General features: G+C 39.0%; 1 protein-coding gene across 1 annotated transcript; it reads right to left on the bottom strand.

Annotated features, from left to right (window-relative positions):
• Positions 1–2,549: 2,549 nt before the first annotated feature.
• LOC123867301 (cytochrome P450 4C1-like) lies at positions 2,550–9,460 on the bottom strand. Its single transcript, XM_045909288.1, has 10 exons — positions 9,299–9,460; positions 7,641–7,733; positions 6,863–6,973; positions 6,190–6,375; positions 5,619–5,815; positions 5,110–5,173; positions 4,841–5,036; positions 4,106–4,251; positions 3,364–3,543; positions 2,550–2,777 (listed from the first exon to the last, which is right to left on the bottom strand). Exons 1-10 carry the CDS (start codon positions 9,456–9,458, stop codon positions 2,602–2,604), a joined length of 1,509 nt encoding a protein of 502 aa, XP_045765244.1. The 5' UTR covers positions 9,459–9,460; the 3' UTR covers positions 2,550–2,601.
• Between the last annotated feature and the right edge of the window lie 16,295 nt (positions 9,461–25,755).

The raw sequence follows: 25,755 nt of genomic DNA, 5'->3' as shown, positions 1-25,755 counted from the left end.
TCCTAATTTATTTATCTTAATACTATTTAAAACAAGGGAAAAGCGTAGAAAATTGCTATATTTTATTAATCTATGAATATTTAAACTTTTGCAATAATTTGAAAAATTTCAGTTTTTGTATTTATCTATAATTTTTTTTAGAACAGTTTCTTTTGAACGGCAATACTATATAACAATAGTATTTTACACTATCATGTTAAAAAAAAAGTTGCCGTACAGAGTCAAATGATTTTACAGCTTTAAAAATTAAGTATACCATGAAATTAAGATAATTATTGATACACATTCAAATGAACACTAATTTTTTTACGGCATTATTTTTAATAGTACTTTTGAGTGCTAGATAATGTTTTGGAACCAAAGCCGTACTTTCTCAAATCACCCCCCGGACCACGGAAAGAGAGGGGGTTGCTACCCTCAATTTTTTCCCCTTGTCGCATGATTTTTGTACGGCGTTGCGGAATAATGGATTAGAGGCTGTATTGAAACAGTATGAAACTAGTGCCGTACAGAATTAAATGACCAAATTTACCCCGGAAATTGTCAGAAAATCAAAACATTTACTGACTTTGTGGCGCACCATTTTTTTACGGCACTGCGCGCTTTCTTATTATTTTTCATGGATCTATCGATGGTAAAAATGCCGTACAAAAATATATGACCAAAATGTACTCACTCTACCTGCACTTTTCAATTCTCACCAGCACTCTGTTGGACAGCTTACAAGTGACGGCATAGTGCTGAAACTTATTATTTTATGCTCTTATATCGTCCTGTATACGTCACCTGGTGGTTCATATGACCCACCCATTTTTAAACATGGGCCTGTAGTCTATAATAGCACGAGTAAACACGCAAGCAACATTGTACCTGTCCGTGCGACACTTAAAAACGTAATAGTGAATATCTTGCCTATGCCTAAATCATACTTCATTATAAAAATTTTGGTGACCTTCGCTCTTCAGTAAATATTCAATAGGTTTTACCCAAATTAGCAAGACCTTTTGTTACCCGCCCCTGCTTCGCGCGGAGGAAAACATACCTACTCTTACATGAAAATAGGTTAGCGTACCTAATAATATCAGTCTGTAATTAAATATTTTCTTTTTAGGAGATTGATAGCCATCTCTCGTGGATTTTTATAGACATTTTTAGACTACAATTCTCTATCTTGATGATTAACTTGATATACCTACATGTACTCGTAGTTAGCTATCTGGGTATTTTGTAGGTAAGCAGCATTGCTCTAATACATCAATGCATGTAGGCGCTATAAATGTCTTAATTCATCATCATTATCAACCCACTGCTAGCTCACTTCTTAGAAATTCCTTCTTAGAAGTTCCTCTCAGAATGATAAGGGTTTGACCTTAGTCTACCACGCTGGCCAAGTGCGGATTGGCAGAGAATGTCTTCATTACGCGAAATTTTTACGTTCATCATCATTGATGATGAAAACTTCATTGAAATCCATAGAAATGTAGCTAAAAGGGTTAAGTGTAGGGTATACAGAATACACGGACAAACGCGAATTGCGACTTTGTTTTATTCTACGAGTATTTAGAAAAGATTTAAAGTTAGTAAACATATTTTTAACACGTCCTACCGGTTAGGATACTAAATACAGGTTTCATATTAATTATTGCAGCAGGTAGTTGACCCGTCGCGGATTGGCGCAGCTTATTCTGAGGCACAAGTGAGCTTACGCATTCTACAAATAAATAAATATGAATGATAATGATACCTATATGACCTGATATAAATTTCGAAGTGAAATTGCACTGTGAATCTAAGCAAGCACCGCAAGCAAGCGGATAAATTATAAGCACGCACCTGTCGTCGATTTGCCAACTTGAGAACATTGAGAGATAATTTACTAACCAATTACTTATGACGTGTACATTACTTATACTTACATACTTTACATTACTTATGACGTGTAACACTTCATTATGAACCTTCTTCGTGGAATTTCAATCAATTCATCCTTAATTAAGAGGCAAGTGGAGTATCCTACAAGACAGTGTAGTGTAGAGCGGGCCTGGGACGCTGCAGTCGGTGACGCAATTAACGCCTGTCGCCACTCAATAGCCACAAGCGGCGGAAGGACACTACGACGACTTACTAATTGCTCGGTACTTGCACTAGTTCGCACAACGCAACTAATTGCTTCATTTCCAGTATAATGAAATGAGGTTCAGATCATATCGGTAAGCCGTGTTTTTAAATAATAAAATAGCAAGCAAACGAGCAGGTGGGTCACCTGATGTTAAGTGATTAAGCCGCTCATGAACATTTGCAGTACCGGAGGTACCGCCGATGCGTTGACGGCCTTTCAGGAATTTGAATAACCCCACGTTGTAATTTAATGGGAACATCGGCGATGGGAGTTGATTCCACAATTTGCATGTGCGTGGAAAAAAGGATCTGGTACCAAAAAACAAACAAGAAATAATACAATTAGAATAGTCTTTATTTGTTTACCATTATAGGACTAGCAATTGGCAAGAATATTGATATGAATCAGAACGAGAATAATAATCCACGATTTATCCACTAAAAGCCACGATCAATAAACTGTTTTTGGCGCAATCAATTGACTCAGTGTCTGTTCTCCATCTGCACTTTGAACTTGTGCACATGTTTCAGCATGATGTCGAAGGTGACCCGCAGCGGCGCCTGCCGGCTGTACGCGTAGCTCGCGGCAGGCGCGAGCCGATAGCGACGCGTCAGCTCCGCCAGAGACAACTTGATTGAAGTTAAGGCCAATTGTAACCCTGCAAATAAAGCAAAAGGATGAAGACATAAAGACACGCAAGTCATACCAACTTCCAAAAAGGTGGAGGTCCTCAATGCTGACTGTTTTTTTTTTTTCTATGTATGTATCTACACCAATTTCTCTGAAGTTTCATGACTAATTGGCACATTTTATTTTAATCAGTAGAGAAGTTCTCGAAAGGAATTGGATCCAAAACTTTTTAAGTGACCATAATTTGATTCAAATTCAAATAATTTTATTTAATTGGACTTTTACAAGTTCTTTTGAATCGTCAAAAGCATCTACCATGGGAAATTTGGAACTGTTGATGTTAATTTGATATCATAGGTACCTACCAATTTCATAGTTAAATTCTCAACCCTCAACCCTGATGATGCAGAGTACTGCGCTCTTTAGCCGTGGGGATTTAGGAGCTATTGATGGTTCATTAATATTGTAGGGCCCAAGCAACAACTTCACGATTGAGCTCCAAGTCTCAACCCTTCAATCTGATGCTGCTTGAATCAAATGAGTTGTACTTCCTATGACCAGAATCTTAGTGAATACACCTGAGGCGATGCTAATGGTAGTATAAATTTGTTTACCGATGCAGCTTCGTGATCCATAACCGAACGGCATGAAGGCCGCGAGCTGGTCCGGCGTGGCGCTTAGAAAACGCTCCGGTTTGAATTCATCCGCGTCGGCGCCCCAACAGCCAGGGTTGCGGTGCACGCCCCAGATGTTCAGCAAAAAGTAGCAGCCCTCGTTGAGGACAAGCCCAGAAGCTGTAAAAGATGGTAAAGTATAGGTAATGCGCATAACTGAGGAGGCTCTTGCGGTAGTGGAACGGTGCGGGAGGGGTGGCAGTCGTCGCAAGTAGACAAATCACTGAGTTCTCGCGTGTCACGTCATCAGACCCCTCCCGCACTGCTCTCCACTTATGCCTGTAGTCAAAATTATCTATAGGCTCAAATGAGTCATAAAGTTTTCTTAGGAAACAGTATCTAAACACTAATTCTTACATCATGAAATTCGAACGATTCATGTTTCTAAATACTGTGTGGCCATATAAGGAACGTATGGCCTAGTAGTGACAATGCATTGCAGTTGATTGCATTGTATTATAACTAAGCGAGAATACTCCTGCCTATACTATGTAAGTAATAGAGAGGGGTCGCTATCCTTAGCAAAGAAGAATACGACGCGCAAAGAGTGTTTCTAAAAATTTAAGCAGAAATATTGGCATTTGCGAGTAGATTAATATCTTCTTCGTTTTTTGCTCTGTAACATATCACAAAATTAATAATTAATATAAGAGTGAGTAATTAGTTATAGTAAAGCACTCACCTAGCTCCAAATCCTTGTTGCACCTCCTGACGGTGACGGGCGCGGGCGGGTAGAGACGCATGGTCTCCTTCACCACGGCGTCCAGGTACTTCAGCTTCGCCAAGTTGTCCAGCGATCTCTCTGAATCACCTAAAACTTCCTTAATCCTAAAACGAAATATGATTTTCATATCATATCGTATCATAATATCATAATTTATTTATTGTAAATATACTGCAATTCAATTTCAATTTATTTAGACTACCTGGCGCGCTCCGCCCGGGTGAATTTTTTTTTTGACTGAGGAACATTGGAAACATATATTGAGGCACACTCCTTAGTGAGATTGATCCAAATGACTTCACACCGTTTACATTTATTATGCCGTTTAAATACGATCACTGGGATTAGATGCAGTGAGGCTGAATGCAGTGTTTATGATTCTACAGTGCCTCATTTTAACTGAAACTCTTGTACTTGACGCAATCGAATACTTAAGACAAATCACAGAAAATTCCAACGGCTTTCTGTGAGTGCTCCCATATATTGATTATAAGTAACATGCTATAACAGCATTACGCCCGCATCAATTACATATTATTGATCGACCTTTAGTAACATCATACTGGTCAAAGTGTATTATTTTATTATTAAGATTAAAGTGCCGAAGTAGTTGGTAGAGCATAATTCCTTCAAATATCTAGCTGAAAGTTGGCAAAATTTAAATTGGACTGTCAGAAATGTTCAAATACTAACTCTTGATAAACTTTATCTTGTACTTCAGGATGGTTCGCCAGCATGACCGAAGCGAGGCATAGCGTAGTAGCACTGGTGTCAGTGGCCGCTAGGATCAGCACCAACGTCTCCTCCCGGAGCTCCGTGTCCGTGTATCCACCAGAGAATTCAATCAAAAGGTCCAGAAATGATTTAAATTTTCCACTGCGGGTATTCCCTGAAACATTAATTCAATTAATGTCATCAGTTTATTGAAACAAATGCAAAAGACTGAAACTATTGATACTTACTAGTATCGGTTTCCATCGTGTTGTCGAGTCTTTCTTGGGATAATGTATTTTTCTTTTGAATCAGCTACAAAAAGTATTGTGAATTATTAACGGCTGGCAGTAAGGCAATAGATATGCTAAATCAGCTATTGATTTAGGATTTTAATAATGCCGTGGGAACTCTTTGATTTTCCGGAATAAAAAGTAGCCTTTGTCACTTTCCAGGTCTTTAGCAATATACTTATTACCAATGCAGAAAATCACGTCGGTCCGTTGCTGCATTGCAACGTAATTGAAGGCCAGACACTTTAGCATTTATAATATGGGAAGTGATTACATGGCATTCATCGCAAATTGTTGTTAATGTTTGAATTTAAGGTACTCTAGTTAAAGTGGCCTTTAGCAATTAGTAGTAGAGTTACAAAATACGTAAGTATCTCATTTTGTGGTAGAGTTTTAGACCGTTTGAAACAAGGAATGCAGACTGCTTTACAGTCATCTCGGTCTAAAGTCATCAACATGATACTTACGTCCTCAAGACAGTCCCAAATGAGTTGCTTGTTGCGGTTCTGTTTGGCGCCCACGGGCAGCAGGTCGTATATCGCGTTACTGAACAGCCACGGCTGGCACACTCGCGCCGCAACGTTTTTAAAATAATCTTGAAATGCTAAGGCGAACGGATGATTTGGATTCTTCTGGACGTTTAAGTTTTCACCAAAAGCCATATCTAAAATCATTCATCTTCATCAATCCATCATCAGCCCATCACTGAGCACGGTCTCCTCTCAGAAAGAGAAGGGTTTGGCCATAGACCACCACGCTGGCCAAGTGCGGATTGGTACACTTCACACATCTTTGAGAACATTATAGACAACTCTTAGGCATGCAGGTTTCCTCACGATGTTTTCTTTCACCGTTAAAGCAAGTGATATTGGATTGCTGCACATAACTGCGATAAGTTAGAGGTGAATGGTCGGGATCGAACCTTGAACCTACCGCCTAGGAGGCCGACGCCTTAACCACAAGGCCACAACGTAGCGGTGATGCTAGGCTGTCTAAAATCATAATTTATCTTAAATATTTCGTTGATGAAATCCATACCAAAAGCAGAGTCCAATGTGTAGGCTCGGAAAAAGTCCCACATAGAGAAGTCTCCCTTGTCCACGACAGCACTCAGGTTATCCATCGTTATTTTATTGTTGCGTTCGAAGATTTTGACAAATTTATCACAATATTTAGAATTAAATACCGGAATAAGAATTTTTCGTCGAAGACGCCATATTTCTTCTGTAAAAAACAAGAGTATTATTTATGCAAACTTTAATTTTTAGTATAGGTAGATCCTATGGAGGCCATCTAAAGTTGATAAAATGAAAAATATTTACTTCAAAAAGGCGAAGTTTGTAACAAAGTCGAAACTCTTCCATCGGTGTGCAAAGAATATTCTGATGTGAAGAGAAGTACCTAACATTTGGTTTTGCTCTCGGCTTCGCGTGCCAGAGGGTCACTCTATTATCTCGACCTCCAATACACCGAATTAGAGCATTTAGGTAATTTTTAGGTTTTGATTTACTTCAAGGCAGATGTACACACAAATGAATAAACAGACAATTTAATATTCATAATAGAAGAGGTTAAAATAGTGCTGGAAGACACCTAGTGGGAGGTGGATAGGCAACGAGGGTGGTCGCAAGGAGCTATGACAACAAGAACCCTGTGCCGTCTGAGGGTCGATGATGGTGGAGGATGATGATGAGATAAAATGAAAGTTTACCTTCCGCAAAGACCGAGCCGTTGCCGAGCAGGTGCCGCATGGTGAGCGTGACGGGCCACTTGTCGTGGAAAGTCTTCAACACGACACTTGCGGTCGCAGGATCTGATACAGCTGAAATCGCGAAATTTCAATATATACTATAGGTATTACATTTGGCAAAATGATACAAGAGACATACATGGGTTACGAAAAGCAAAACGTTACAATATGCAACTTCATCAATGTACCTACCCAAAAAATCACTTTTCACTCATTGCAGAGTAGATTGTGCCGAGCAATCCATAATTACCTATCTATACTAATAAATAAAATTGGAGTGTCTGTCTGTAATTTCGAAATAACTACCTCATATTAAGCTCATATGGTTATTTGAACGATACCAACACTGAATCACACGTTTTTAAAATTTTTGTCTGTCTGTCTGTCTGTCTGTCTGTCTGTCTGTCTGTTTGAAAAGGCTAATCTTCGGAACGGCTGGACCGATTTTGACGGGGTTTTCACAGACAAGTAGAGGATTGATCAGGGAGTAACATAGGCTACTTTTTTAACCGACTTTAACCGACCGAAAAAGGGAGTTGTGTTTTTCTTCCTATGTACACCGAAATCTCCGAGATTTCTGAACCGATTTGCGTAATTTTTTTTTAATCGATAGAGGAACTTTGTGACAACTTTCCCACGGGATTTCAGACCCTAAATCCACGCAGGCGAAGCTGCGGACATCAGCTAGTCTATAATATAATTGAATTGCCAATTTTTTAATTAGTATATTGATACTTACAAACACACAGGTAATGCGCCAACCAGAAGCTCGCCATGCCATGCTTGTTTGTGTACGCTTGCCGAGCAAGCTCGTCGAACATCAGCATACGATCTACAGACATATTTTATTCTTTATTCTTTATTTGCATTCATGTCTTACATCATAACAATAATTACAACATGAAGCCCCGTCAGGGCGTTGCAAAGTGCAACAATGGTAATTATTTATTATTAGCATTATAGTTACTCACAATAACATCCTTCATCTTTAAAGTAACTATTTAATGACATGTAAATTACATGTGAATATACCTCAATAATACCATATAATAATTTTGTAATGCGCTTTTAATTATAAGTAGGTACTTTTTAAAGATTGATTACCTAACGATAGGACCTATTACTAATAATAATTTGACAGCTTCCATAACATTTATTTATAGGTACATGCCGTTTTATTTTTATATAATTACCTTCCATAATTATTGTTATTCATGTAGTTCACAATTTTGATAATTTTCTATTAATGTTAACACTTAATAGAATTGCAATATTACCTATAAGATACTCGTATTATAATTACCAATGTTATACTTTGCAACGCCCTGACGGGGTTTCATGTTGTGATATTTTATTTATAGGTATTTTATGATGTAAGACATGAATGCAAATAAAGAAAGAATAAACAAATAAATACCTCCTAAGCCCAATTTCGATACGTAATTGAGTTTCTTTAGTGACCGGACGGTTTCCAAGTCTACTCGGGTGAATTTTCATTAATTGTCAGTCTGTCCGTCCATCCAACTATCTATCAGAGCCTTGAATTAATATTAGTGCTAATATTTATTATTATTCACATAATTATTCAATTTTTCAAACTCACAAATAATATGGAAATCAATCGTCCACAGATAAAACATTTACAAAAACCTTCAATTTAAGTGGGAGCTTGAATTTTTGTTTTGCTTTTTTAGTTCCAATCTCATAGTTCAAGGCAAATATCCAATAGTTAAAGTATCTCCTAACCACTTTTACTTCAATGAATCATAGTTAGACATCTTATCTATTATAAGAAGGACTAATTCTATCTGGTCTCCTTCCACCGTTTCGCCATCGATCCGCATGCAGCGAGCGGGTCTATGCGTCGCGTCGTAAACGTTTTACCATCTTCATCCTTTTCGCTTCGCTATCCGTCTCTAGGGTTCTGACTGAACGAATACATTACATACTACTAGCATCTACATGTATAAGAGCTTGGCTTACTCCAAGATCAATGTTATTCTTAGTCAACAAGCCAGGTGAATTTAAAGTCAAGGTAAACCTGGTTAATTACAAGCCAGAACCATACACGCATAAGGTTGGATTCCGTTCTGGCCTCCGTAGTCAGAATTTAAAAAAAATTTCTTACCATAATAAGACTTAACGAAGAATAATCAGAAACAAATGTCTATGTAGTGGTACTAAGTTTCTCTATCTTTGCCTTACAACTTTACAAAAACTAATAGTTTCTAAATAAAATGGCTGACACACGGACACACAGGCGGTCGCAAAATGACTAAACTGTGATGTTATTATGATTTTAATTATTAACCAGCGGTAATGGTAACTGCTAATTGTTACGAGGAACCGCGTTTGCTATTGCCAAACATTGTAACAAACTATACAATATAACTTTACCTTCATTGCTTCCGATAAACTTATAAGCATGTCCAATGACGGGTATGTAGGGAAAGTCCACTTTTATCTGGCTGTGTAAGTGTAACAATTTTTTAGATCTCGATTTAACTAAGATGATCACTAGAAGCACTAAGAGCAGCAGTAAGCACGCAAGCAACATTGTGTCCGTGCTACACAACGTTGTACGAGAAACTTATTAAAATCTTTATTTATTCAATATTATGTTTTTATTACTTTGATGACCTTCGTATGTAAATACAAAATACGTTTTACCCAAATTAATAATATTATGACACCTAATTTCCCTGGCTTCGCACGTAGTTGAATTTTCTTAAGAAATGAAAATTGTTTTTTTTAATTACCTAGGCTAGCGCTTGACTGCATTCACACCAAACAGGAGATGATTCAGCCTAAAGTGGAGCGCGCCTGCCCAGAAGTTACCTATTCACTTTTCTTTTAAAGGCATTCCATATTCTAGCAGTAAGTACATGTTATTAACAGAAACGAGGAAGCAAATCACTTTATTCGAGTCCGTGGTATTTCGACTAAGTAGGGCTGTAGGGTTGCCTCGCGGTATGATAGGAGGAGGAACTAGGTCGAACAGTTCGTTAGCACACTCTCCGAAATATATCCTGTAGAATACCGACAGATAGACTACCTTGCGCTAATGTTAAAGCTTAGAATTGACCAGCGCTCGGTCGCCAATGAGTGTTCTAGTACAATCCACAGAATCCAATGCATCAAGCTGGTACTTGGCAGAGCCATCCCACGAATGGCTGCAGCCTCCATGCACGGTCAAAACTTGGTATAAGTTTAGAAGCTGCTCCTTGTGAAGTACATACTGCTTAGTTTTATTGAGGGTACCAATGTTTTAAATTTAAGTAATAAGTTATTTTGATGTTTCATTTCTTGCTGGTTTTTCTTAGTAGTGTGGGTATTCCGGGTAGCTTCAGTAAGATTTAAAAACACTTGTAGAAGTAGTATATTAATTGAATTTTAAAAAATCTATTTCTATTAGCAAACGAGCCTATTATATCATTTATGACTACTTCATTACGAAACATCTCTTCTCTCAATTTCTTTATTTCTATGGACTATGGGAATATGTTACACGTACTCGCAGTTAGCTCAATACAAATATTTTTCGTGTATGTGTAACACATTGAAATGTAGTTAGAAGTTTTAAGCGTTTACACAGACAAACTCAGATTGCAACTTTGTTTGATTCTAAGTATTTGCATTTTCACCTGGTAGGTATCATGCCTCATGAATTTAGAACATTAAGATTCAAATTACAATAGGCAGATAATTATGACGTCATGGAAGTATTCACAATTAATTAAAGATGCTATAGTTTATAAGATGTTTGAATAAGCGAGTAGGTAGTAAACTTTTGATGTAGGCAGAGTCGCTGCCTACGTCAAAATTATCCATATAACATTCATAAATAATATTATTACCATAAACTATACTAACAATACTTAATTATTAAATGGAAAATGTACAGGCACCGACAATGCTTGCATTTTGTAATACTTAGTAAGTATGGTTTTTTTATATTTTTCTAAGTTTCAAAGTAATTTACTTACTACGTTAATAACTACTTCAAAATAGGTAAGTAGCTATCAAAAAATTTTCAAAAGAAAAATAAAACCGACTTCAAAAACCAATAAACCAAAAAAGCATACTGAAACAAAATTATAAATCCAACAGTGAAGCTCGCCCGACTTCATACCTAGGTACATTACACGTGTAGCTAAACTAAAAATTATTTTTTACTTTTTAGTGTTTGTGGTTTTTGAAGTCGATTTTATTTTTCTTTTGAAAATTTTTTATTTCACAACTTTAAGTGGCCCCACTGTACTATAATATTCGATGCCCAGTTAAAACCCTACTGTTTACTAAGCTATTACATTGATCGCGAGCAATTTGCTCTTATCCATTGAGAAGTTCTGTTCTCCATCTCCGAAGATATTCATCAAATCTTCACCAAATTTATATGGGACCACCTGCACAGTATATTATATACCCTTTCAAACAAAAAAAAAATTTCAAATCGGTCCAGGGGTCTTTGAGTAATCGGGGAACAGATTAAAAAAAAAGATTCCGACGAATTGAGAACCTCCTCCTTTTTTGGTAGTCGTTTAAAAATAGCCATTAAGACGAGTAACTAGCTGCAAATTGAATAAAACATCTAGCAAATCACAGGCACAGATATTAGTTTCCTCCACCTCCGACCCGCTGGACTGACGACCTTAAAAAGATAGCGGGAAGTGGGTGCATGGGGAAGGCGGACGAACATGTGTGGTGGCGCACTCTCCGAAAGGCCTATGTTCAGCTGTGGACGCAAAAATGCCGATTGATTGATTGATGATTGAGATATTAGTTTCTAGAATGGGTCTAAAACATTGACTTGGGTTGCTTAATATTCAAATGAAAATCAAACTACGTTTGTATGGAGCCACCAGTGACGGAGCGTCTTGTCTTGACTTACTATTACATAATAAATAAATTACATTAACAGGCAGGCAAGTACCTACTTAGTGGTCATTGAAAAAACCGGTTTTGTTTGTTGATCGCAAATAATTATGGATTTTTTGACGTTTTTCTCAGTAAACCAGTTCCTGTGATCAAAAGTTAGGAGTAGGAACGTAAGTGTATATTTTAGCGAAGCGTGAATTTGATTTTGGAATTAGGTACCTATAGGTATATCCAAGTACTCAGATAGAGGCACTCGGATCTACAATCCCTTGGAGCTGTAAAAAGTCAAACTTCTAAGTCAAAAAATACGGCCGTTGATGCCGCAAATGACACTCGCAAGGGAATCACAGCCTATAGGCTGCTTCCCGTTGATTTACCTAGAATCATGAATACATTACGTAAAAACCACTTAATATTAGGTCGAGGATTTGAATTTCTTAGTAAAAGTTGCGTGGAATCAACCGGCTAAGCTTTCAGTTGCCCACGAGATGGTACACTTAGTGTATTTTTACATAATATTGTACCTTTTTATAATTTGAAAAGAGCAACTGCTGAGTTTCTTTTCGGCTCTTCTCAGTAACATCCACAGAAACCCAAATATATACCCAATATATTTGGGTATATAATATACCCAAATAGAGTTACAGACCTAGTATAGACACTAGTAGCTCTACATGAAATATCTACATTTTTTAGATGATGGAATTTCTGCAAATATTTTCTGCGTAGGAATCTTTAATATACAAAATGTCAAGTTTCTAGACCCGGTGTGTGAAGCTGTAGATACATTGATGTTTTACTACATCTATCCTTTTATACGTATAGCATGCTGATGCTGGTAACATTATTCTGCTAGAATGTCTAACGACAAATAGATATTACCTACCTACTAACTTTATCATAGAAACGTCGTCGTATAAGAGAAGAGATTAAGAAAGAGCCCTCGCAGCGTACTAGGTGTGTTGGCACCCTGCCCGACGCCCGACACCCGACGCCCGACGTGACCCACTTATCTGCCAGAGTGCTGCATGGTGCCTGATCGTTACCGAATCGCATTCGATAACTCAATACGTATTTTGTTAACTTGAATGCCGGCTAAAATCAGTGACGGTCTTGCACCGGAAAACCCAATGAAATAAATTCAAAACATTTTTATTCAATTAAACTTTTACAAGTATCTACCTACTCAATTTGTATCGTCAAAAGCGTCGTTTGTTTGTTTCGCCGAATGATAATGAGCAATGAGTGTATCTTTCAGCCTCACTAGAAGAGGAGGGACGATCTCGGTCGAATCGTTAGGAGCCGCCGAGTAAAGCGCAAAAATAGTGTTCTATAGGGATCCTTCTATACAGTAAGTACGTCCAGCGGTGGGCATTTATCGGTTGAGGCGTCGACGACGATGAATGTATGCGAACCTAACTCTTTTCCATTTCAATTTCATTTATTTTCTTTTTAGCTGGATTTCAATGGATTAATCATGCTGCGTATTTATTTTATCAGATGACGGTAGACTGCGAGCTAACTAGTTAAGTAACGGTACAGTCTTGATTAGAAGCGCGTTAGTGGGTAAATATGAGTTAGTTAAATTCATACACCAACCACTAATTTCTACGCAGCATTACATCGGAATGCAATATAGAAGGTATTGCATTGTCTCGCAGCGAGCAGTAATTAACTATCCGTGTATATGTGGAATCTTATCCAACCAAGCATCTATAAATTAACCTAGCTGGGCGTCCAGGATCATATTTTATAAAGCCACAGCCTTAGAATAATAACCACAGCGCACACCGCTAAGTACGTCAAATACTCGTACGTCGTCAAAAATGACCTTTTATTTGCCGTATCGTACGGGGGTCGTAACTCTATCGTCGCTGAGGCAAGTTTATTCCCGCTATCAGTGTTCAGTGAGTACCGGCCAGCCCGCCAGCCCGCCCGGCCCGGCAGTGGGCGGGCAGGCGGCGGGCGGCAGGCGGCTGGCAGCCCGGCAGACAGGCGTGAAATGGTATCGCAGTGATAAATTATCCTGCCGCAGACAAATGTAACCGTTTTCCGATTAGATTCAAAACTCAGTGAAAAGGCAGCGGTCGGCAGCGTCTAGCGGGAAGTGGTCTGTGGTCTAGCCAGACTGACGGAGAAGACGCGCGGCCGTCGACGGAAACGAAATTCTGCCCGGTTCAGGTTCGTTTAAATCCACGCTCTAGAGTCTAAAGGAATCTCGTGTGTATTTGGGAGTGAAAATCGGAATTACGGGGCTTGATCATTATTTCACTTACCTGCATCTGAAGAAATAGAATCTCAAGAAGAAAGATAAAATACCTTCGACGTAACCGCAGGCAGAGTGAACTAGAGTGAGGGAACTCTCGGTTTGATCCTGAAACGACGTTATGTCAAATATTTGGCTATGGGTGACGTGAATTAATAGGCTAATGAAGGAGCATTAGATGGCTGGCAGTGACGTCGAAGTGTGGACGTTTTGTTACAAGGTACCCTGTGACGAACTGTGCCGGAAGCGAGACAGTTCCCTGCACAACCCTGTATTTGAATGGAAATAAAGTTTAAAACGCTTTGAAACTGAAGCTGCTTGCCGCTGCCGTTTCAGTGAGTTTGAAGCCTAACCGTTCGGTCGGTTATCCACCTTTTGTGCCGTTGCCAATTTTCAATCATTCGGAACAGAGCGCGATTTCATTATGTTTGTCCGATTTCATAGTTTCAGAGCACGTTCGAAGCCTGATCCATGATTACACGATGTAGGTACCCTGCAACCTACATAACGAAACTATATATATTTTCTATTCCCTTCCTTTTATTTAAATAACGCACTAGTTGACTCTCCACGCCTCTGCATGGATGGGTTTAGTATCAACCCATCGCCGGGTCTCTAGTGAGCATGAGAATGAGAAATGCTTGGCCACAGTCCACCACGCTGGGCAAGTGAAGATTGGCAAACTTTACACACCTTTGAGAACATTATGAACAATTCTCAAGAATGTCGGATTCCTTACGATGCTTTCCATAACTCCCTGCCCGGGGTCGGACTCCCGACCCGCCAAATAGGAAGTCGACGTCATGACCACTAATATAGGTAAGTATTAAGTAATCATTAAGTAAATAAATTTTTTTTTTGGAGTATAAAACTTCATATATTTTGGAGTTCACATTATATTTTAAATATTAATATTTTCATGATGAAGTTTTGTGAACCATAAAAATATTATGTTCATAATATTATTAATTATGTCAGTGAAGGTAAAAGCCGCAATCAAATTCAGAAGCTACGAGTTAAGCGACGCAGACAAAAGCGGAATGCGAATTTATTTTACGCATTTTTACGCTACGTAAATATTTGAGATGTTTCATTTCAATTTTATTAAATAAAACTCGGACGTGTACCGCAATATTTACTTTCAAAGAAAGAAAGTATTCGTCCGAAAAAGAGAAAGTTAACAATATCTTACCTAATATTTGAGGTTGTAACTTGACTCACAGATTGCGGTCGCTAGAGAAAAAGGTTCTCAAATGTTTTTCTTTGACCCGAAAAACAAAAACTAATAATAGGGATATTTGTTTCGTAATCCTCAGGGATTATGAGGGGTTTACCGATACCTATGAAATATTTTCGTAGCGTATTTAATTATTTAGTAAAAATACATTTGAACGTCATAATACAACATCATAATATTGCGAAAAACTTTTAGGACTTTGGGGTCTCAATATGTTAAAATGACGACCGAAAAGCGCAGTGTTGGAAGGAAGACTCCCACTAAGTCAGTAGGCAAACGACATCAAACGAGTCTACAGGAGACTGTGGCGTGTGGAAGTTTCACAAGATGGACAGCAAAGGCTTAGTAATAGGCTCCCATTGGCACATTGAGTTCGGGTACGGAATCCTAGAAACCTGAATCCACGCTGACGAAGTCGCGGGCATCAATTACACATTATGTGTTGCGGGTGCGAAGATTTCGTGGTGAAAAATTCCAAATTCAAAATATTTTTATTCAATTAGACTTTTACAAGTTCTTTTGAATCGTCAAAAGCATCTACCACTGGTTCGGAATGCCTTTCCTACCGAGAAGAACCAGCAAGAAACTCGGCGGTTGCTCTTTTCAAAGATTTGATATGCCATGTATAAAAGCAATTGAAGTCCTGTGCATTGCTGGAGCGAATTGCAGGTCAAATCCACGCTTTTTTATCATTTACATAATCTTTGATAGTATAATATGCTTTTCTCAGGTAAATAAAGGTGATAAAAATAGGAAACTGTAAAAAGAGAATATTTTATTTAAAATTAGTTCCAATATTTTCACGTTAACGCAAATGCGATTACACGGCAGAGAACCGTACCTATTCCTCGAGCGAAAGATCGGTCATAACGAGCTCGAAGCCTCCTTTCTTTGCCGACGCTCCTTATTGAATCACTCTGCACCGGCTTACACAAAAATAGCCTTCATTTTAATTCTACATTTTCATCAATCAAACGCAGAAAAATACGTCAATTTTGACGAAATTATTTTTGGTTTTCTCTTTTGAATCAGGAGTAGGCCGAGATCGATAAATGAACGAGAAGGTATACCTATCAGGGGACATATGACTTTTATTTTGACCTACTCTACTTTTTGCATTTCTGTATTAAAATCAGAAAAAGTTATCAAATTAAAATATCATCTAGCACTCTTCACAAAGGTAAGTACAAAAAAATTCAACTCTCATTTCTAAACTTATGACAAATCAGAAATATTAAATGACGTCTATAGTATACTCTTAATATTATTATAAATGTGAAAATGAGTCTATCTGTTTGTCTGTTAGTTTTTCACAGCGAATCTGTAGAATCCATTTTGACGGGGACAGAGATATCTTGCATCTCGGGGATGGACATAGGCTACTTTTTGACCTGGAAAATCAATAGAGTTCCCATGAGATTTATAAAAAATTAAGTTCACTTCGAAGAAGTCCCTGGAATTATCTTCTTGCTACAGAGATACTTGCATCCTGAACACCGACACAGGCTTTTTAAAAACCATTATCTACGCGGACGAAGACGCGGGCATCGTTTAGTTTGAAAATAAAAACTTGCTATAAACATTATTTGCGTAATAAAATTGCTTGTGGAAGATTGTAGGTATAATGCGACGTCAGCGCCCAACTTTCAATTAAGTGCGTTATCAGGGTGATGTCCGATGGATGGAAATAAATTGATATCCGATAGATACATCGCGGGCAGCTGCCGGGGGCGAGCAGGCAGGCAGGGAGATGGTGGCAGGAGATTTAGTGTGTTTGATAAAACCTTGATAAATCATATTGAAATCGTCTTGCCACGCTGGCCGTGTGTCTTGATAAAAAATAATGAGGTACACCTACCTCCCGCGCTAACCCGGTGCGGGTGACGTCACGGCGTCCCCCCCGCCTCATACTCCGATTGCCATCTCGACCTGTCGCATACTTTGGGTAGTACAGCGACCTACCAAACAGTCAGGGCCATAGATTATTTCGTTTTCCCTGCTACTTGGCAAACGTTCAAACGGTCCTTTGAGTTCATAGATCAGCTGTTTGCAGGGTTGTTACATTGTGAGGGCTCTTCCAACGCTGCGCTTCCCGGTGCGAGGTTGCCATTCCAGCACCTTGAGACTCCAACGCCTGTCACTGCAACTTCGCAACCCGCTGAGCTGTGTCGTTTATTCGGACCTCCTCATTTCTGGTTTAATCTGTAGAAAAATCCAAGCATAGCTCTCTCTATCGCCCGGTGGGTGACTCTGAGATTTCTTATGAGGCCAATAGCTGTGGCAACCATGTTTCGGATCCTAACGTTATCACACTACGTCAGATGCTTCACTAGTCTTTATGTCAATCTGAATTTTCTACTTGTACCTTTCAAGTTTACGCCCGCCTCCACAACTGTCATGCTTGCAAAGGTAAATCTCCACCAGCTCCTTATCTAGGAGGGTGTCGGGTGAGGTGAGGAAGGCCGGGGTGGGGGTGGGAGGCCAACGCCGCTCATGAATAATAAAGAACAATATTTTAGAAACTGCCTCGCAAACTGTTTATGATGAACTTATCGGGCGATAAAACGCCCGTAAAATCCTCCATGAATTCATAAATTGCCCTTGCCTATGAGAAAATTGATAATATAAAATTGATAAAGGCCTCTATCAACATAAAACGTTTCTAACACGAACCGCTAAGTTGTTCGGCCTTCGATTTTCCTGACACGTATGACGTACTATACCTTCGAATCAAGGCTGAATAGACTTTTTCTAGGCAAGTGTGTTCGAAACTAAACCGTAGCTACTTATAGTCGTTTATTTCGCCACACCAGTTGCAAAAAGTTTTGGTGGTTATGTTTATTGGTAGGGCAGACGTGTGTTTTAATTTTTACAATTATACTAGATGATGTCCGCGACTTCGTCCGTATGGATTTAAATTTGTTAAGAATCTCGTAGGAACTCTTTGATTTGCAAGCCGGAACGCTAGCTAACTCTGTACCACATTTCATCAAAATGAATTGAACTGTTGGGCCGTGAAAAGTTAGCAGACAGACAGACAGACCCACTTTCGCATTAGTATGGATAACTTGTCATAGCGTCTAGCACAGTGACTAGTCCACAGTAGCGTCAGCTGCGGCGCGTCTACAGTCGCTTCGCCTTTTCTACGCCTACTTTTTCAGAACCGCTCAAAAATGCTCCACAAAATACTGGAGAGAAATAAACACTATGATTCGCGTGACTCGCTGAGCTCCAAAATTATTGTGTGAATAAATCGTTGAGGATTAAACTCAAATCAATCCGAATCAAAAAATTGTTTGTTCCGAGAGAGATTGCGAAAGATTTATACTCGCGCGTCCTGTCGACATCAACACCGCTGGAGCGCGCAGTTGTGCGGGAAGTGGCGACGACGGGAACGCCGGGAAATCCAATTCTCTCACAATTAATTGCATGCGCACTGCCTAGATATTATTCAGCTATTGCCAAAAATAAATAACTAACAGAAATACGCTAGGTATCTAAGGTAAGTTAGTACTATACGTGAGTATTCCCTCCCCACTTCAGCCACCGCACCGCACCGCTTGAATGATGGATGCGGGCTAAAAGCTTTGGGTCTTCCACGTCAGTGCCGACGTCGTCCCAGGGCGCGCTCCGGGGCTGCACCTACTCTATTACAATCAGGACATGTTCGACCAAAACATAGTATACTGGATTTTGCACTCTTTAGCATAGCGACCGATTCTGAGTTTGTAGAGCAAAATTTGTGCAAATAAAAAACTTGTTAAATACGAGTCGGACTCGCACACGAAGGGTTCCGTATCATCGTACAAGATATGACTCTTTTTTTTTTAATATCATAGCAGCCATTTTGTAATTTTAATTATTTGTTAGAAAAACATTCTGTGAAAATTTCTACTCTCTACTGATAGTGATAAAATCATTGTAGATACTCACGAGATACAGCAGTCCTGTTGGTACCCTTCAGGTACGGAACCCTAAAAAACTAGCCAAGTGCGAGTCAGACTCGCGCACCGAGGGTTCCGTACTCGGGTATTTTTCCAACATTTTGCACGATAAATCAAAAACTATTATGCATAAAAATTAATAAAAATCTGTTTTAGAATGTACAGGTAAAGCCCTTTCATATGATACCCCACTTGGTAATTATCTTACTTTGAAAATTGAAACATATTTTAATTTTTTTTTTAATGATGTGACCACGCGGTTTTCAGATTTGTTTCTGTACTTGTGAAAGACTTACCTAACAGCCTTTCATGATTCTAGGTCAACGGGAAGTACCCTATAGGTTTCTTGACAGACACGACGGACGGACGGACGGACAGACAGACAGACAGACAACAAAGTGATCCTATCCTAAGGGTTTCGTTTTTCTTTTTGAGGTACGAAACCCTAAAAATGTTTAAAATCTGGGAGGAGACCCGCGCTCACCCGTGTGCGAGTCTGACATCGCACTTGATCAATTTTTTGCTTACAACCTGATGTCCAATGTCATAAGTATTTACTAACGAGCCTTAACAGCTTTATTGGACACGATTTTGGTTCAGAATAGCCGTTCCATACATTCAATTCAATGATCTGAAAACTGTTTACCAGCCTTACCAGCCAATTAACCCCTAATAAGGCTAAATGTGATGGAAATCTTTGGAACATTACCTGCGTCGTTACCCGCCGTGCGAGTGTGTCGTAACGACCTCGTCACGACACGCACGCACACACGCGACACCAAAAGCCTATCATGTTTAAGCCCAATTACACACAATGGAGCAATTTGCGTCCATACAGGCAGATTGTATCGAGATTATATCCACTGATAAATTGGAATTTAAGAAATATTTAATCAAACTAAATACAGTGATAGGCATGATTGCTAATTTTAAATCATTTTCATTTGGCGAAATTTTATTACTTAGGTACCTATTAGTTTTCTTCACAGGCGATTTGCGCACCTATAATCGTTTGCTACGAGGGTTCCAAATGCGCACTGGTCTAAGAAGAAGCCCACAGCAAACTCAGTTGGGTATTAGTTTTCTTATCACCATAATCGCACGGGTCACGATCTTCAGCAATGAAAAATACGAGAAATGTTGACCGCAAACATATTTAACTCGCAACGTACGAGTATGTAAGTATTTATAACAAGTGCCCTCGGGTCATTTTTATTTTAGTTCATCCATCGAGCACTTTAGTTTTGAACACGAATAAAAGCCTTATTTACTGCAAGTTGAAAACGAGCACTTTTCCATCAAATATATTCACAGCTCTTGATCCCGTTTCCCAATATACACTGTGAAAACCGTGGAAACGAGACGATTGCTTTCCAAACTATACACTGGAATTAAAATTGCATGGAAATGTAATTTCTGTATGAGCTTTAATGTGTATAACGTTCGAGCTGTTTAGTTCGTTTTCCATGCCTACCTCGATACATTTTCACTGATCATGATCATCATCATTATTTTAACCCATTACCGGGTCACTAATAAAAATCGGCCAAGTCCGAGTTTGACTCGCGCAACGAGGGTTCCATACACGGGTATTTTTTCCGACATTTTGCAAGATAAATCAAAAACTATAATACATAAAAATCTGTTTGAGAATATACAAGTAAAGCCCTTTCATATGATACCCCACTTGGTATAGTTATCTTACTTTGGAAATTGAAACACATTTTAATTTTTTTTAAATGACGTAATCACAAATTCACGGTTTTCGGATTTATTGTGCTATAAGACCTACCTACCTGCCAAATTTTATGATTCTAGTTCAACGGGAAGTACCCTATAGGTTTTTTTGACAAACACGACGGACGGACGGACGGAGAGACAGACAGACAACAAAGTGATCATTTATGAGGGTTCCGTATTCCTCTTGAGATACGGAACCCTAAACAATATGGGGAGTGGTCTAAAGAGTAGTTTGACCTCATTCTGAAAATAAACACATCTGGTAAGCACATGAATTTCAAATAACTGCTGTAAAAATACCAGTTCCTAAAATAAAGTATTGTACTACTAGCTATTAGGCATGCTATAAAATGCAGCTCTAATAAATGGTAAAATTTCCAGCAAAAACGTTCCCCATTAAAAGTGGCGAAAAAACGTAAGTATGCTCGCTTTTACTTAGTTGTGAAAGTTTGATCGCATAGACAAAGTTTCCCCACTAACGATAAGGATCAGGGCATAACTTTGAGTAAGTTTTGAGCAAGTAGAATTACGAGAGATCGCGTCAGCTGCCCGTAACACTGTAGAGCGTGCATTAGGAAGTTCCAATCCTGCAATTATAACTTGTAGGCTGTAGCCTGAATTACTTGCCACCGACGATCTCTAGGTATGTACAGTCAGCAACAAAGCTAGTTGTAAACGTGGAGCAAAGTTTTTGATCAACGTTTCTGATACGAATAGCTAAGGTGTGGAATGCCCTTACGGCGATCGTGTTTGCCACGTACCTATTTATATAACCTAAATTGTGAACAGGCAGGCTGAGTAGACTACTTACTTTACTAGTACTTAGGTGTTCTTTGTTTTTCTCGCATGTGGAGTTGCAGGAGAGCGGGGTATACCGTTTGCATAGCGTACGCTGCATGTTGTACCACATAGGAGGTACCATATGGTTTAGCAAAATGAAGCCATGTTCCTTAAGTATCAGTTGCATTTTTAGTCCGCAAAATTGCGTTGCGTTTAAATCACGTGGCTTTCCCCTAAGACCCTCAGTTCTGTTAGCTTATAACCTCTAGGATGTTAACTTGATTTAAGCGACCGCATCGACCCAAGATTAAACTTTAATCTCAAAATATCGATAGGACGAAAGTAAATTGGCTATCCGGTGGGTACGGGTAGGCATATCAAAGGAATGGCGGGATGAAGAGACGCTGGGGATAGATGAAGAGGGGAGGGGAGGGTGTAAGGTTGGAAGCGGACGTTCATGAATAATAAACAATAATATTTTAGGGACGGCCTCGGGAACGGCTTAAGGTGATCTTATCGGCCGATAAAACGAGGATTTGCAAATACATATTATGTACCATTATTGCCATGGGGACCGAGGACCATGGACAGATTTACTGTGTATCCCGCGGGAACAGGCGATTTAAGGACATGCCAGGAGCAGGTAGGAGTTGTATATCTATAGTTTCTAGAGTTCCGTAACGGTGCCAAAGGAACCCAATTACCACACTAAGCCATGACTGTCCTTCTGACTGTCCGTCCATCTATCTGTCTATCAGCGGGCTATATTATGTCATGGACCGCTATTTCCACTATAAAAACGTATACCTAATAGAAAATTTCAAAATGGCAATTAAAAATAATTAGAATGGACATAATGGAGCCTCGATTGCGGTAGAATGACAGCTACAATGTCACGATTGCAATCACCTGATTGGTTGACGCATTGTTGCGACAAGAATAGCAGAAATTCAGCAAATCACAACAATTACGATTGTAATAATGACTGATGTAGGTTTTTCAGGAATCGACCTGCTGGTTTCAGCCGGGCTTACTGTATCCTCGTTGTGACTTTTTAGTTGAGTGATGCTGCAGTCTGTAACTTATGATCGTCGAATAAATCATAAGACTTTTTATTATGTAGGCAAAACTCTACAAAGCGCTAAAATATAACCAATTTCAGGCATATCGCCTGCAGCGGCGCGGTATAATAGCCGTTTCCACAGAAAGCGAGATTTATAGAAAAACCCCGGTCAAGAACGAGTCGTACTCGCACACTAAGTGTTCTGTACCATCTTATAACAAATAACACTATTGTTTTTTTTATGTAACCACAAAAACGCGGTTTTCGGATTTTCCTCCTTTTACTTGTGCTATAAAAGACATTGCTGCCTGCCACATTTCATGATTCTAGATCATCAATCAGGAATTACCTATAGGTTATGATTCCCTTGACAGATCTTAACAGATATAACTACGACAGATAGTGAAGTGGTCCTATAAGAGTTCCTTTTTAACCGAATTACAAAAAAAAGGAGGAGGTTCTCAATTTGTCGGAATCTTTTTTAATGTATGTTCCCCGATTACTCAAAGACGCCTGGACCGTTTTTTTTTTTGTTTAAAAAGGGATACTTTGCAGGTAGTCCCATATAAATTTGGTGAAGATCTGATGAATATCTTCAAGACTAAGTTGCTCGCGATCAGTGCAATAGCTTAGTAAACAGTAGGGTTTTAACTGGGCATAACGTATTATAGTACAGTAGGACCACTAAAAATTATGAAATGAAAAAAATTCAAAAGAAAAATAAAACCGACTTCAAATGCTCTTTCCGACTTATTATGCTCGCTCGGCTTCATACATACATTACACGTGTAGAAACAAAAATTATTTTTTACTTTTTAGTGTTTGTGGTTTTTGAAGTCGGTTTAATTTTTTTTTTGAATTTTTTTTTTACTTTGTATGTACGGAACCATAAAAATCACTCGTCATCATCTCTGCACCCCCTGAGCCCGTCTGCACCCCCTGTGCCCCTCAGCACCGCTGTCACGCATTGTGAAAAGAAACAAAGGCAAGATAAAATCGAGCTTTTGTCCAAACTGAATGAAATGGGACGCTTTTGAATGAAATTCTCGAAATTCGATTTTTATTGCGACCCTCTTCACGGTACGAGTATACCGCATTGCGAAATCTATCTTTGAGTTCAGTAATCACTTACCATTACCACCAAGTTACAAAATAATATAATGCTGCAGGACTGGCCATGAGTGGCAGCTTATGATATGAGCTTATGATTTGAGATCAAGAGGAAGAGATCGTCTCTCTGTGACGAAGTAACGTTGAAACTATTGAAATATACAAGCTGTAACCAGAACGCCAGAAAAACGGAGACAGGTGATAGTAATCACGATTACAGATAAGATACCACAAAAAACATGCAATATTTTTTTTACTTGTATTTTTTAAAAGTTCACATTATATTGCACGCTAGAGGTCAACAAACGTTATGTAAATAGGCCTCTCGGGGTCAATGCCTCATCGTAGGTGGAACATTGACCCGAATTATGCACGCTATATATTGCGGGTTTGAAAAATACTAAATCACTAACACTACAATAAATAAATAAGTGGTTTTGGCATTGCATTGTGTTTAGGACTTTAGGTAGTATAACAATAACCCTAAGTTTTTGCTAGAGTTCTCGTTACACCCTGTATAAATAATATACTCCCTTACTGAAAGGGACCAAGTACGCTGGAAGATGAGTGCCATACAAAATGAAAGTTGTATTTGTGCTGATTCGAAGCGCCCAACCGAGCGTACTGAATCGAACTGGGAATTAAAATGGATATGCCAATTTTAATCGTCTTCGTGTTGACACTATGTTGGCAAATATTTCATCACCAACATTAAGTTCCAAGTAGGTACGCTCACACGATGCTCACTGCTGCTATCAGCGCCAAAAATGGCAAAAATCAAGTTTCTCCAAAAAAGGGTGGCAATCGCAAGTCCAGCGTGTATTAATAAAAGTCAGTGACCGTCCAACTATTTTTGTCCTATTGTCACATAAGCTATTTTTATGTACTCCAACGTGCCTCAGGAAGTATTTTAATTAAAAATGGTATAATGGCCATCGTACATTAATGTCAGCGAATACCTGACGAAGAATGAGGCACGCGTGCGAGCGGAATGTCCTTTACTCGTAAATGAACTTCGCTTAGGGTGCACGTCCACTGGGGCGGAGCTGTCAAAGGTCATCACATAAAATGATGAAAGTTATTAAAAAATTGTTCTTGGTTTTTTGTAGATATTAATAAATTTTATTCTCAATAGCAGCCCGGAGTTGGGAAAATGATGGTGTTACGTTCCCGTACTTCGTAGAACACTAAACTCGTTTCTTCGCCTGATCTCTCTCCTTTCGTGTTAAATTGCCATCTAATGAGTTATAGAATTAAAGGAATAGTAGTGAAGTCGAAGGCTTTTTATAACACACTAGCTGGTGCCCTGACTTCATCCGAGTGGATTTAGGTTTTCAAAACCCCGTGGGAGCTCCTTAATTTTGTGGGATTAAAAGTAGCCTATGTCACTCTCCGGGACTTTAACTAGGTTGTTATGTTCATGAAAACAATCACGTTGATTGTTTGACCAATGTTATGGAGCACATTGCGTCGTGAATGAACTAACAAACAAAATAAATACATTTTCGCGTTTGTAATATAGGCAGTGATTGGTCTGCTGAACACATCCCCGCTATGCTCCGCTTCCGTGGACAGGCATCCTTGGGTTGGTACTCCAGCGTGGAATGCCGGGCTTAATAAAGTGGGCATCACGGGACATCGCCCGGTAATATCGCCCAAATGAGCCGCACACTGCCGATAACATCGGACCGGGGGTGAGGCGTCACACGAGGACTAATAATGTTATGTAGGTACCGCTTTATGGATGTTATCGATATTTTTGTTACTTTCAAACTACATGGTTTGGTTCTTTCATAAACGTTAACTTTCATACAGGAAAATCGAAAAGTCCGAGTC

The sequence above is a fragment of the Maniola jurtina genome, chromosome 8 (genome assembly GCF_905333055.1).
Source record: "Maniola jurtina chromosome 8, ilManJurt1.1, whole genome shotgun sequence".
In the NCBI taxonomy this organism is placed as follows: domain Eukaryota; kingdom Metazoa; phylum Arthropoda; class Insecta; order Lepidoptera; family Nymphalidae; genus Maniola; species Maniola jurtina.
This window is presented reverse-complemented; position numbering and strand designations above follow the sequence as displayed.